The sequence below is a fragment of the Rhea pennata genome, chromosome 12 (genome assembly GCF_028389875.1).
Source record: "Rhea pennata isolate bPtePen1 chromosome 12, bPtePen1.pri, whole genome shotgun sequence".
Classification (NCBI taxonomy): domain Eukaryota; kingdom Metazoa; phylum Chordata; class Aves; order Rheiformes; family Rheidae; genus Rhea; species Rhea pennata.
The window spans coordinates 23,299,518-23,314,853 of NC_084674.1; the positions used below are offsets into that span (position 1 = coordinate 23,299,518).

Consider the following 15,336-nt stretch of genomic DNA (forward strand, 5'->3'; position numbering starts at 1 on the left):
GCCAATTCAGATCTGCAGTGTGCTTCTGAATATTCCCTCTCACTGTCCTTTGGTTCGCACTGAAATTTGGGCGTTCTCTGAGATTGGGGAAGTTGGTCGTTTCTAGAGAGGGAAGTAGACCTGACTCAGGAAACTTGGCTTTTTCAACCAGCTAGTAGAGCTGCCCTGTATTTCTATTCTTCTGCGTAGAAAAAAAACAAGTGCAAAACCTTGAAAGTTGACTTTTGCTCCAAAGGCCAATGGACCATCCCGCAAACCCATTTTCCTGTCACAGCTTTGTGAAATGGAGCTATTGCCAAGCACACCAATTGCTCTCTGACTTGTCTAACCTATTAGGAATCTATCTCCTAGCTGATAATTTCATCATGTTTTGTAGTCACGGTTGCTCTGTGTGCCAGTCCTTTATGAGACCCAAACTTCCTTATCTCAAAGGAGCTTCAAAATGCATTTGAATACTTGTGGTCTTGGCAAAAACAGTGTGTTCCAGATGCAGAGCCAACAACAGCAGTCTCTCAGACCATTTTAGAAGATAAAAGGAGATAAATGTGTAACAGCAAGCAAACAAAAATAAACCAAACAAAAATTCCATCACTTGATTGGTTATTTATGATTACAGTCGCTTCATTGTAACTCATGGGAATGCTGCCGTGTCCTGAATTTTAATTTTCATGATACTTTTTGTAACAGTAGCACAGGAAGAAACACCGATGTCTCTTGTATTTGAATCTTTCACAAAATTCATGTTTGGTACACTTGGTTTGTAAGACACTACAAGTACCTGATTTTTATAGAGAAAAAAAGCAGATTATTCCAAGGGGAAAGATAATAGATTCTGTCCCCAGACTGGCTACCATTTGTCATTGAGATAAGAAGAATGGGATGGAATAATTCAGACAAAAGAAATTTGTTATGTCCTTTCAGAGGCTTCATCAATTGTTTTATTTCTTGTTTCCCACATTAGAAATGTAGTTAGAATGGATGACAAAATCTTGATGACAGAATCAGCGGTTGACTTCATCTTCAGCATTCATCTTCACAGTGATCCTTTGAGGACTGTGCTTTCAGGACAGAAAATCACTGAATGATGAGCATTCAGTAAGCTGCAGGGGTACGGATGAAAGAAACAGTTGGCAATATGTAGTTTGAATCGATTAATGCTTGTTACAAAACCGCTAGCTTCTGTCATATAACAAAAGCTTTTAATATTTAACAGAATTTGGAGCACTGTGTTAATGTGCTTCCATGTGTTATATTTGGTGAAGAACAATATCTGTTCTTCTGCTACAATGTGAGAATGAAAGTAAAATGTTTTGCTGCCATTAGGTCAGCTCAGAAGCTGTGAAAGGAACACTCAATTATATATTTACAAGCCATACACAGGGTACATATTTTTTAATGGTTTTTATAATGTTGCTGTTACTCAGACATTTTATTTTAAGAATATTCTTTGCAAAGAGAAAAATTCTTTTTACTAAAACCACATAAAAATATGTCACATCGTATAGATGAACTAGAAATAGTTTGTCACTGGAAAATGTTTCAAAAGATATCCAGATGTATGACAAGCTTCAAGAGAGGGGGAATAATCCAGCTTTGGAGTATAATCACATTTGAAACTTTGCTTATTCTTGTCATTTTAGTTCCTACAAGATATTCTCGACACGTTGTTTGTAGTTTTGGATGACAACACAGAAAAGTATGGGCTGCTAGTCTTTCAATCTTTGGTAAGCTGCTGAATTATCACTTTCCTTTTTCGTATTTTTAAGGTGTTTTGTGCCATTTCACCAGCATTTTACTTCCACAAAGTATGAAGTATTCCAGTCTATCCAGCCTTATGTTTTTTATAATAATCCACAATCAACAGATACAAAGAGAACGATATTTGCCGTCATTTGGGAGAAGGGAACAATAGCATCTAATAATGCAGCTATTGACTGTTTATAGAAACTCATGAATCTTATTGTTCCTTAGCTTGCGTAGCTTGTTTAGAGAACCCTAGTGACTGTGTGCAGTTTGGTTTAGTAGGGGTTTGCTTGTTCGTCTCCTGCAGGTGTTCATCATAAATCTGCTGCGTGACAGCAAGTATTTTCATTTTCGACCTGTTATGGACACTTACATTCAGAAGCACTTTGCAGGAGCACTGGCTTACAAGTAGGTTATGTTTATCCATCCCTTCAAGACACAGTGTTACCAAGCTTTCAAATGACATGACCATCAGAATCAAACCTGTTATGTTAGCAGAGGTTCTCAAAAGCAGAACTATCCAGATAAAAGTTTTCCAGCAGAGTTTCAGAGAAAAGCTGCTGAGTATCACCTGTTGCTAGGAGTGAGCAGACTTTAGATTTTATCTGGTCTTTTTCTGATTTTTTTTCTTTCATAGTTTTAGTTTGCAAAAACTGCTTGCTTAGAGATCTGAAATTTCTTAGCAAAAAGAAAATATGAGGGTTTTTTGGTTTTGAAATGATACTGCTTGCCCTTATCGAAGCTACCTCTTTATCAACATCATTTTGATGTTCCCTCAGAGTTTTTCATGATCTAGGTCAATTAGAGAAAAGAAAATTTTTCTGATTTTGAAATTTAAATAAATGTAGATGTTATACAAATTCAGTAGCTCGTATAGTTACAGCTAAGCATTGAAATGGAGTGAAGAATTCTCCCTCAAACCAAAATGTTTGTTGCTTGACTGATTTTAAAATGATGCTGAAGGTTTCTCTTTTTTTCACTGTGTATTATATTCAGAGAATTGATCCGATGTTTGAAGTGGTACATGGACCGCTCAGCTGAGCTTGTACGACAAGACCACATCCAGGAAGCAATGAGAGTATGTATTCAACAGAAGTGCTTGTGTGTTTATTATGTCTGTGACTGCAAAAGCTCTGGAGAAACTATAAATCAAGTGTAGTCTGGCACTCACATTCTACTTTTTTAAGTTATTATATATTTTTTTAATTAATTTTTAAGGATTTTTTTGTTTTTTGCCAAAATTCTGATTCTGGGGTGAGATTCATTCTCAAGCAGAAAAAAAACTGAAGAACTATGTCGTCTTAAGTCCGGTTGGAGCCATATTGAAGACTTAAGTGGGTCTTGCATGGACTTTATATGCACTGGCCATATCTATTTCAGCTACACCTTGCACTTCAAGAAGCAGCATTTTAAATGTAGTAAACCAGCGGCTGGGTATCAAAGATATGCTTTTCATTTCTGGCTGTGACACAGCTTCATTGTGTCATTGCTTGAAGCTCTGGAGCATTTAAGAAGCAGATAAATGAGGCTTCAACTGCATGGAGATTTTAACAGCTGTCATTGCACAGGACTTCACTGTTTCATCCCAAGAGTATGATCTTGCAAGAAGAGGTGGTGTATGAAACAAAAGAGAGATTTTTGATGCTATTACAGAGAATTCAGAGATTAAATAAGGTACCATTTTTACTATAGATAATTGTAGAACAAAAAGCTATTGCATAAATACAGAAACAAAAGATTCCAAACTTGCAGGAATTAGTTTTGCTTTGAGTGATTGTCCATATGTACCTTCTTACTGTGCGTAGGTTTATGTCTAGGCATTCAAGGCTAGGGAGTTTTAGAACTAGTAGTAGTAGCAGGGATTTGCCTTCTTTTTTCCCATTTTTTCACATGGGTACAAATACGTAAGTATATACTACCTCTTTAATTTCCTTTGTAAATGTCTTTATGCTCATGTCGTGGCATACCTTTCAGACTTTTTTTGAGAAAACTTGTTCCATTTGAATGATAGGGCATCAGCTCCGTTGACTAGCTTTCAACATCTTGGGCTTTACTAATGTTTGTTTTTTGTAGGTATCCACATGCTTAGAAACTACTTATTTGTAATGCCTTTCATCTACAGATTCATAAGCAATGGGAAAAAAAAAATGAGCCGAAGACATCTTTTCAATAAATTCTGCTGGAATCTTAACTTTTTTGTCCTGTTGTTTCCATCCTTATCCTTCTTTATTTGGGAAGGATTTTTAATACTCCCCATCTTGAAAACCCAAAATACATTTTCTGAGTCATGCTAGGCGGGGAAACTGGTTAATGAAAGATTCAGTATTATGTTCTGAGCCATTCATCTGAGCCTGGGGATTCTTTGAAATTATTCTCTTCACCTTGGATTTCCAAAACGAAATGTCTGTCTTGCTTTTAAGACCAGTCTGTCTCTGAACTTATTCTCAATTAACTCATTCAGAAATAATTATCTCATTTGACGATTTAAATTTTCTATCATCTCAGTTTTTCTGAGAGTCTTCAGAAACACCAGACCATTGCTGAGGGAACTATCTTAGCTCCACTTTGGTCAGCCTTCTTTTGGGATTTGCACCTTTTTTTTATTGTGTTTGCCTTGGACTTTGCCTCAGGTCTCACTCAGTTGGTACCTTTGCTTGAATCTTGGCACATTTTATTTTACTACTGTGTGTTAGAGCAGTAGTAAGAAGTAAGATTTTTGAGCTTGAAACGACTGCGCTGTTTTCTGGAAAAAACATTGTCAGTAGCAGGCAGAAGTTTGCTAGCTGGGCTTGAATATCTAAGTGGACCAGCTTTCCCGTGCATCGTTATCCCTGCAAGAGTGTATCTCCTTATGCTCATAGGCTGCTCTCTGTATTTTAGTCAGGTGAAGGTTCAGCTTGCAAATATTCTCTTATGTACTCGTTATATGATGGACTGTTAGTGTTCTGACAAGCCACAATGAGATTCCGTAAAGGACAATAAAACGAGATCTTCTTCCAGTTGAAATTCTGGTTCCTCATTGGGATTTTGACCTCATGTTGATGTCTTGTTTGAGGCTTTCCTTTGTGACTGTGCCTACATGCTCATTTCTTCATTTTTTGATGAAGGTGACCTTTGGAAGACAACTTTTGTTCACTTTGAGTAGAAAAGTGAAAGTAGTACAGATCTTTAGATCTTCTTTACACTTGAATAAGGTTACCAGCTGTACATACCAAGATTCTTTTCCAAAGTAATCTTTGAATTTCCTGGGTTAGGAAATCAAGCTGTGTTTCTTCTTTAAGCATATTTATCTGAAGTTGATTCACCTGTTCATACTCTGAGCATCAGTTGCGGTTTGCCTTTTCTCCTAATTGAACAGCCTCTTCATTGCTGTGGCAGAGGAGTTCAGATGTGCACCTGTACTGTCCATGAGACTGGCCACTGGATGTGCTATGAATGTTGTGCAGTAAAACCATCAAGTATTGTCTGATCATGCTCCACACATGCTCAAGTCGTGTCTCTAAAGAGTATCTGTTAATTCTACCGGAACATTGCAGCTGACTATGAACCTGTGCAAGTTCAGATGTGCTGCTTCTGTATTCACAGAATGAACGTGCATATGGACAGTCACTCAGAGAAGGAAGGTCACTCATCAGTAACTGGTAATTCTTTGAGATGTGTTATCTATATACACATTCCTTTCTCCCTTTCTCTCTCTCTTGGAGTACACTGGGAAAATTTAGAGATGTGATGGTACCACAAGTCTTTAGATTTCTGGTCACAAGTGACTGGTGCATGGACCCTTCTCATGTCAGCCTGCACACAGACTACATTTTAAGGAACTTTTTTCATTTAGATACCAAATTCCCTTTTGCCTCACTGTATTTTTATATCATGGCCAAACAGAAGGCAAGGTTTTTATTTCAGTGCCCTTCTGCATCTTTAAGGGCCTCTGTGTATTGTATCCGCAATTTTCTAAGTAGTAAGACACAAAGTTAGACTAACTGCTGCTTGCTATAACAGGGCTTGGTTTGTGTTTTTGCTGTCTCAACCATATATTTGCAAACACTTCACTGGTTAACTGCTTTTAAGAGTTCATTCTAGACAACTATTTAGGTTGTCTGTGCTAAGGATATAATAAGTCTCTGAAAGCATATCATTTCTCTTTCAACGGAGAATAACAGAACATCATATGTAAATCCCCTGATTCATTGCAAAACCTAATCTTTGCGTTAAAGTTGTGTGCTTTAATGACAGAATTATGGCTGCCTGCATCAAAACCATGAAATGGCTTGTACTTGCACTTGACTTGCTGTATTTGGTGCTAGCAGCAGAGATGCTTGCCTTAAAGAGCCAAGTTTCGTGAATCAATTCACTTTTGTCTGGAAACTGTCTAGGAATATAAACTGTTATTTCTTGTTGAACTTCTTTGATGAAAGGAAGCTTCACTGGGAGATGGTCTACTGGAGAAATAAAAATAACGTACGGCCAGCTGTCATCATTTCACAAAAAAGGGCTTTAAATATCAATGGGATTTTGAAAATTTAGATGGGTTTATGAGGAATTTCACATTCTCGTTTTTTGTCCTTAAAGCTGTAGAGTTATTCTAAAACTTAAGTCATAACATTGTGTATTCATGCGTAGCATGGTGGTTCAATAAGGCCTGGTTTATGGATGTAAAAATATATCATGAGGGCAAAAGTCATCCTCACAATTCAGCTTCAACTTCCAACAGAGAAGGAATATTTCTGAGGGAGTGCAGTGGAGTATTACAAATGTTTCTGTTATTCTTGGCACACCAGCCTGTTGTTTGTCTGCTGTGCTGAATTAGGACGGTGTCATCAAACTATACATCGTGTCGTCCCTTAAGGCTGCCTTAATGGCATCTCACTTTAAACATTAAAGGAAAGAGTAAAGTCTAAATGGCACTGATGTGAAGTGCATTTCAATATTGGCTGCTGTGTACACTGAATAATCAGAAAGGCCTTGATGCCATGTGGAGTATTTCTTTGCTATAATAGCTATATCTGTGAGAATCTCTGATTGCAAGCACGGTAAATGCTATGTAGGACAACATGTATTTCTTCACTGACACTGCTGCCAAATGAATGGTGATACATTAAAATGTCTCATGTAACTTGGAGTTCTGAATAACGCTGTTTACAAAATGATAGTTAAAGATGTTTGGATTGCAAATTCAGACTTCTAGACATGCCATAGGGCAAATTTGCTTTCTGCTGCGAAACGCTCCGCTTTGGCAGTCCTTCAGGACTTCAGCAGCTATCACACATTGTATAATGGTGTTAAATGCCATCTTCTGTGGAGGTTATCCTTCTGCTCCTGGGTGCTCTCCAGGTTTCCTGTCAGAGGATAAAAAAGAAAATCTTTTACTTACCTAGCTGGAAATAAAAAGATACCCATTTACTATAGCACAGCTGCTCCTTGCTACTGTTGTGGGCTGCCAGAAGGCTTCACATGTGGCTCTTGCCTTCTTCTATTCCTGCATCTCCATATATTTCTGTTTGTACGTGTTGTTGTAAGAAATAAAGGGCGACCTTGCTATTGCGCTGATATTGAAGAGCAGATACTCCTTTTTCCACTGACTGTCCAGCTGTCTTAATCCAGATAGCTAACTCAAGTGATTCAAAGGGAAACCCCAATGAAAACAAGGAAAAGTTTCTTCAGAGTCTTTAAATCCTCATGCCAAATCTCTTACCTTCACCAAGATTTTCCTCAAATTATGTAACTCAGGTTTGTCTATTTAAGTTAAATGCATACCTGTTCTGTTAGTGGGACATATCAGTAACAGAGATTGTTGGTGATGAAGAAATACTTGCCCGTGAGTAGCTCTTCCTTAACTGAGTTATATAACTTACAAAACCTGTTTTTTCTTTTCTCTTTTCTAAAGCTGAAGAATTTAGTTATTAATTGTGCACCTAGACTCTTTCCTGGTTCTCTTTAAAGCTACTTTGTTTTTCTTTTTCTCTTTCTCTCTGTCTTAATCTTCTTCCTCTCCTGCTCCTTAAGGCTTTGGAATATCTTTTCAAGTTCATAGTCCAATCTCGGATCCTTTACTCCAGAGCTACTTGCGGGATGGAGGAAGAACAGTTCCGCTCCAGCATCCAAGAGCTTTTCCAGTCCATCAGATTTGTGCTCAGCTTGGACAGCAGGAGCTCTGAGACTCTCATCTTCACACAGGTTTGCTCTTTTCTACACTCAGTTTAAGTAGCAAACCGAAAGGCAGCTCTCTTCTGCACCAGTAGAAATATGTGCATATGAGGATTAAGTGCGAGTTAATAGAATTTTCTCTAACAAGCTGATGATACTGAAAAATGAGACGTAGCCAGTTAATACTATTAGCCAGTAGCTCTGCACCAGCTCACAGATACAGATGAGCTGAACTGTTTATTCTCAAGAAGAAAATGATTTAATTGTCACATCAGGCTACAATTTTTGCTCTTTTTAAAAGTAAACTTTATTGTCATATTTCTCCTTAATAAGCAAGCCTTGAAGTTGGCATAAAGAAATGGTAAATCCTTAATTGTGGTAGCTCAAGTCAATGCACAGGGTCACAGCAACATCACAGAAGAGAAGTTGAGTTGATGTGCTAAGAATCAGAAAAACTTCATTTCAGCATATGCTAACAGTACTCATAGAAACACATGTAGCCTGAGCAAAGCACGGTGAGATAGCCACACTCACATTTAATATATTGTTTTCATATGGCCCAGATGACTTCTGTGGGACTTCATGTGGGCTTAAGATACTACGCAGAGAGAAGGATATTGCTAGGTTTTGTTCCATATTTTAAGGACCACTGTTCCAAATCATATACATCTGTGTTTTAAAATTTTAAATAGTAATGTTATATATTAGGTATTAGTATATATTAGGTTTATATGCCTCAGCTTAGAAAACTTCAGATGCTGAGCCACTTAGAACTTGCTAGCAATAAGAAAGTGATTAGTAATCCTAAATTGCACTAAAATATTTGCAGAGGTTTTGAACATACTCTTAGTGTAATTTGTCAAAGACATAGTTGCTATAAGTGTCACAACAAAATAGAGTGATTCCAGTGATCGGTCCGGTCGGCAGTATGATCCCTTTCTTAGATAAGGTGCGCTAAAAGATTTTGAGAGCAGCTGTTCTCAATCTTTAATCACCCATTAGTGAATGTAATAAGATGCACCAGGAACATGAGAAATCAATGCACACACTTTTGCAGGCAAAGGGACAGTGAGTGGAAATAGCATCCTGTGAATGCAGGCTGTATTTATTTTTAGTTGTGGTGATCATAGGTATAGAGGGAGACTGGATTTGAGGATGGGATTATTTTCCCTTTTCTGTTTTGTGCTCGCTCTCTCTCTCTTTTTTGCTTTGCTTTGCTTTGTTTTGCTTCCTCTTGCTACTCTCTGGCTTACTATTTTTGCTTCAGAATTTTGTAATTTGTGAAGCCTGTCCTTGTTTAATCTTTGAAAAGTTTACTTTTTTTCCCCCCCGTGCCACTGTGTTGCCCCTTGATCCCAATTGCCCCATAGGCCTCTCAGCCTGGAGGGCAGGTGAGCGGAGCTGGGACATGTGCCCCACAAAAATGTGGTGGTACTTCAAGGCCGACATTAAACTCTGTAAGTAATGATCCCCTAAACTGCACAAGTATTTGGTCGTGGATGTTGCCAGTGACTCCCTTTTCCCTACCCCAATCCATCTTTTCCTGCATATGAACTGGAATTCAATGTTTAACTGGCTGGTACTTTAAACCTGGAAATTGGGAATATTTCAGTAAATAATTGAACAGCCTAGGACACTGAATAGATGGTATTAAGGGCATACCTAAGACTTATATAAGTAAACTTGTTCAGGAGAATCAAGGAGAGTGTGTTCTAGTTCCATAAACCTGGAGAACCATTAAGTATCTTCAGGAGTGCTTGAGGCCCCAGCAGTGGTCTTCACATTTGCCCGCTTACCCTGGATATTAGAAAACCCCCAGTACGGTTGTTTCCAGCAATGAGATTAAAACAGACTGTGTCCTTGCTGCCAGGCACTTAGACAAGGCTGATGTTGCAAAACACGCGAGGGTCTCGTACAGAGAAGGGCAGAAGGGTCCTGCCCGCAAAGAGCCGATGGCACAGTGTAGCTCTTCCACGGGTGACTCCAGAGCTGCTTGAAGAGATTTCTTGCGTATCCTTAAATTACTACTGCATGTCCTAAATCACTATGGAATCTCTTCTGCTTCACAGTAATAGTTAGAAATAAGTTTAGGAAGACTTTGGTAAGGATTTGTTGAGCCAGTGTTGCAATTCCACTTGTATTATCCGAAAGATAAAGGTGATGAATGGATTTGCAGCTGTTGCAGCCTTCCATGTGTACCATGAACTATTTCAAACAATTCCTATTTGTTTATTTTGTTAGTACATTGTATGTACGTAGCAACAAATAAGTGACAACACCCAGGAGAGTGTGTGGGTTTCTGTGTGATCTGAATTGATTGTGACAAGATAAGATGTTGAGAGAGATAACAAGGAAGAAGAAAAAAGAGGAAAAGTTATATTCAGACTGATTTAATGAGCTCTACTGTTTTGCTCTGTTAGTTATAAATGTAGTCTATACTTTGTTGCTAAAAGGCTATAAAGTAGACATAGCTGTTTAAAAGAAAAGATAATTTGAGGAATAGCTTGGAGAGGAAAGAAGCAGTATATTACAAGGGATTAGGAAAGACATCCCAAGTGTGAAAGCTGGCATGGGAAAAGTATAAAAATGTTTAAGGAATGAGAAAACAAAAAAAAACTGTGAAGAAAGGTGTAGAGCTCAAAGAAAGTAATGATTGGAGGCAAACAGAAATCTGCTGCGAGGTTTGGTAGATTTGAACTATTGCAGCAAGTCAGTGTGGTTTGGATGAGGAGTCTCCAAAAAATGAGGTCCCGGCAGCGAGAAGGGAAGCATGTGTGGGCGATGGAGACGCTGGGATGGATGGGAGGAAGGTAGCTGAATCATAACCAGGGAATGCAGCAGTTCAGCAGTCATAATGAAGGAAATAAGGATGGATCTTAGATAGGATGTAAAGGAAGAAAAAGAAGAATTTTAAAACATCCCTTATATTAGAGGTGAGTGGCGGTTGTTAAGTATGACCCCAGACCTGTGGATGCTGAGAATAGGGTGATACATGGAATTTCCTATCGTTATGAAGAAGTTAATTGAAAATGGGTAAAATATGAGATGAAGAGCATGATTTCTGTCGCGTTGGTCTTGTTTCTGCACTTTAAGAAACACCTCTGGAGGTAGCTGAAGCTCACTGGAAATATCCCTTATTGCAAGAGTCATGTGCACTCTTACCTGCATGATGTGATTCCTCTTTCACGTGCAATTGCAGCCTACCCTCATTTCGGAAGTGCACATGCTGGTGCTGCTATGGCTAAGGTCTATCAGCAACTTCTTTAAAATGTTTTGAGAAGAATTTTAACTCTCTTACTTGGTTGCCTAGTACAAGAATTTGTACTGAACTCTCTGATCAGAAGCATGTTTTGCATTTTATTTAAAAGAGTAAATCAACAATAGTGGACTATTTTCTGTTCTTCTCTACCTGAATCTTTTTCTGTCTTTAAGTCATCATTTTATTAACTATGGCCTAAAATAGTCTTTTGAAGCTTTATAGTAACTAAGTGCTCAGCTTGTGCAACTTAGTATTGCAACAGAGCTTTTATATACATATACATATATACATGCTACATTACTGCTTCACTCTGAACATTAGGTATAACAAAACATTAGCGCTAGCCATAACATGCTACTTAGTAGCTTTCTGCAGACCTTTAATTCAGATTTACTGTTGTTCCTTTCTACTTCACGGCCTTTAGATGGAGTTCCAGAGTTCAGAATTTTCAGTTTCTTCATTTGCTCTTTTCAGGCTGCTTTGCTGAACTCCTTCCCCGCTATCTTTGACGAGCTGCTACAGATGTTCACCGTGCAGGAAGTAGCAGAGTTTGTGAGGGGTACCCTGGGCAGCATGCCCAGTACGGTACATATTGGGCAATCAATGGATGTTGTTAAGTTGCAGTCTATTGCACGCACTGTTGACAGCCGCCTGTTCTCTTTCTCAGGTAAGACAGCAGTTTCTGAGTCTTAGTTTTGCTGTTAACTAAGAGCAGGAGCACTTTACACTTCTTTCGTGGTTGCTTTGTTGCAAACGATTGCTGAATGCTGAAAATCTTGGAAATTATCTTGGTGGCACGGTTGTTGTATGTTAATAAATCGATCCTGGATAAATTTTAGTTCAGTTCAGGGTAGAAGTTTTTGGAGTTTATTTAATGCATGAAGGTCTAGATGGAAAAAAATGTGCAGATAATAGTGGAAGATGAAAAGCACATAGGGCAAGGTAGTGCACTCAAATAATTCAACTCAAGGGAAGAATGATCATAACACAAAATCATGCTTAAACTGTCCAGTGTAGTTATTTATAAACATCCATTTGTGCTTTGTAATTGAAATTTCTTTTCATAAAATACGAAGAAGAGAGTGCAGGGAATGAGTAGATTTGTACAAAGGTGGTTGTGAAACAGGCAAGGTGTTTTATCTAATTACAGTGTTTTGAACCTAGTGGTTCAAGTATTTGTCCTTGCAGCTTCCAAGTCACGGACAGATGAGCGAAAGTGATGCATATTTTTTAATAACCTTTTCTCTGTCTCTTCTGCCTTCTTAATAAAGCCAGGTGCAACTTTACCCCCAGGGTCCAGGGGCTTTAGTGCCTCCCATTAATCTTCCTCTCTCCTTCAAAATGATACTGGCAGCCAGTCATGCTTTTAGCTGCTGAATAGTACAGTGACTTCTCACTACAGCATCGAAAGCCAGCAAGCAAGCTTCAGTGCTGCTGTTAAGGTTTTGTAAGCCAGCTAAAAGGGAAGAATCAACAAATTTCCCAAGAGGGAAAAAAATATAGAAGGAGCTCTGTTAGCTGTGACAATAGAGCCAGAGGCTTCATGAGGGGAGGAAAGGTCTATGCAATAGGTAATTCACACTAGCAAGCGTCCATTCACAGCTGTTATTTCTGAGATGAATCACTATTGCACACATCACGCCTACTGCTTTTATGAACTTTTGGAATGAGGTGTGCTATTAATTATGTAAAGTTTTTGGAAGTGTGTTATACAAAAATCTGTATCATAGAAGTTGCACCATGATCAAGAATGCTGTTTATCAGTATGCTATATACAGATTTTACTGTAATTAGCATCTTCTATTAATTCTGAGGGTCCAGTTTCTCCAAAATACCAAAAGGCTGTTGATGGGAATGGTTGACTCTTTTGGAAAAACTGTGATTTCATTTTTCCCTCTTCCAGAGTCCCGGCGCATCCTGCTACCTGTGGTTCTTCACCACATTCACCTTCACTTACGACAGCAGAAGGAGCTACTCATCTGCTCTGGGATCCTCAGTAGTATCTTCTCTATAATCAAGACCAGCTCTTTGGTAATCTGCTGCTTGACTTTTTAATTCTACCACTAGATTAGTACACTGAAGACTGAGGGATTTTTATCAGTTAATACGGGTTTTTGAAAGATCCCTTTGAAAACAAAATTCTGCTAATTTTCTGTCAGCAGGAGAACATCTGAAATGAGTGTCTGCTTTTGTAAGTGTGACTCAGAGCATTCTGATTACAGAGTGTTCTTGCTGTTGGGAGGGGGAAAAAGCACACGCATTTACCAGGTTTGACACTGTTTAATTTTCTTCATCCAAGCCCAGAACTTAGATGTCATTGGAGTTCAAAAGCCCTACACAGCTCTAGGACTTGTAGTTCTGCAAGAGACAGTAACTAGCACTTTATGATTCGCGTTAAAAGAATACTCTAAAATTATCCAATCAATGAAATTACACATACTTTCAGAAATTGCTGCTGAGTTAAACACCCAGCTTTGATTATCATAATACTCTGATCTCAAATGTTAACTTGATCGTTTAAAGTAGAGCTCACAAATAGAGATGGTGAAGTGTCCCAAACTGACTCTAGCAGAGGAAGTTCATGGTGCTAAATATAAATCACACTGATGACTATTTCCAATTGTAAGTTTCAGTTTTGTGTGAAAGGAATGAGAATAAAGGTATCATGATAATGAGCGAAATTCATGCTACCATAGAATAAAGGCTGTTGAACACAGTTTGATCCCATTGTGTTCTAGAGTGTATGCAGACATTTTTTGCTGTGACCCTGAGTATTTGCATCAGAAAGGGAGGAAACAAGGTGGGGACAAGTACGTTGGCATCCCAGCAGTGTCTCATAGCCATGAAGAATTTTATCGTACTTCTCTGAACCTCCATTATGGAGTTCTCCATTTCTTCTCTGCAAGTTTCATCAAAACACGTGTTTGTGGTATGGCTGGCTCAGCAGAATTGCTTTGCCACTTCCATTCTCTCCACAGTCACTAACTGTCTGTTTGCTCACCACTTGCTGTAGGAAGGAGATGTCGTGGAGGAGGTTGAGATGATGGTGGAGAGCCTCCTGGATGTGCTTTTACAAACTCTACTTACAATCATGAGTAAATCGCAGTCTCAGGAGGCGGTAAGAGGGCAGCGTTGCCCGCAGTGCACAGCAGAAATCACTGTTAGTAACTAACAATCAGTTTCTATTTCCTGCTTCTCTAACCTTTGGTTCAGTCCCTCACCACCACTTGCACCTCATTATCATTACCTCTGCTGCATGAATGCCCAGGGTTTTGTTTCTTTGCCTTATAAGCTACCAATCCAGTCCTTCCTCTGTGCAGTAGTGAGGCCTGCAGGAAGCAGTGGGGCCTGGGAGGCTGGATTTCCAGTTTGTTTCCTTGATTGTCTTTGCACTTGCAATCAAAAATTGTCTTTTAAAACTTGACACACGTGATAACTGGGTGGCCACCTGCAGCTCCCCCTCTAAAGAGGAATCACTGATGGCCGTGTGAGCATCAGGCTCTGATTCCTGCGACTAAAAATACAGGAATTACCAGTGAACAAGTCACTCACTTAACACACTGGAGAGCTTCTGTTCAGTTCCACTGATTACTTTGTGCAACTGAAACACAGCAGACTGTTAGAGAAGAAATCAACTGATCCTAAGTCAAGTGAGCTGTTGAGCTGGGTAGGAGAAGAAGGAAAGCCACTTCTTTGTATAGACTGCCAGCATAAACTAAGAAGGAAGAGGTTTTTTCCTTGGCACACAGTGGAAAAGGAGAAACAGGATAGAATTGCTGTTCTACCTTTTTCCTTTCCTGAATTTGTTGCCCTTTCTATTCCAGCCTAGTCTATTTTTATTTGACTGAACCTGTAATGTAGCTTTTGCACCACGTATAATGATAAGTTGTTGTTCAAAATGTTCTTTTTACTAGATCCTCTTACCAAATGGTTGAGACCTCAGAGATATTGTGGGAGTAGATGTACACTAAGGTATATTTCTCACATAGGTGAAAAGGTTATTTCTTTCCACACATTACATCTAATAAAACAAATAACACTGGTAGAATTCTAATAAAGAATAAGGCATTTAGTAGTTTTCACATGTATCCTTTGATATAACACAAGAAAGGTGTTAGCTTGCAAATGTCCAGAAACATCTTAACTTCCTTCTGCTCCTACGATTTCACTTGGTGTTATTTATTGCA

At 38.7% G+C, this 15,336-nt stretch overlaps 1 protein-coding gene across 1 annotated transcript in view; it reads left to right on the top strand.

Annotated features, from left to right (window-relative positions):
- Positions 1–15,336, top strand: part of DOCK3 (dedicator of cytokinesis 3) — a 203,793-nt gene that overhangs the window by 134,524 nt on the left and 53,933 nt on the right. The window contains exons 20-26 of the mRNA XM_062585966.1: positions 1,641–1,724; positions 2,051–2,151; positions 2,740–2,821; positions 7,750–7,920; positions 11,624–11,816; positions 13,053–13,180; positions 14,163–14,309. Of these exons, the coding sequence (XP_062441950.1) occupies positions 1,641–1,724; positions 2,051–2,151; positions 2,740–2,821; positions 7,750–7,920; positions 11,624–11,816; positions 13,053–13,180; positions 14,163–14,309 (906 nt within the window). The remainder of the gene's footprint in view (positions 1–1,640; positions 1,725–2,050; positions 2,152–2,739; positions 2,822–7,749; positions 7,921–11,623; positions 11,817–13,052; positions 13,181–14,162; positions 14,310–15,336) is intronic.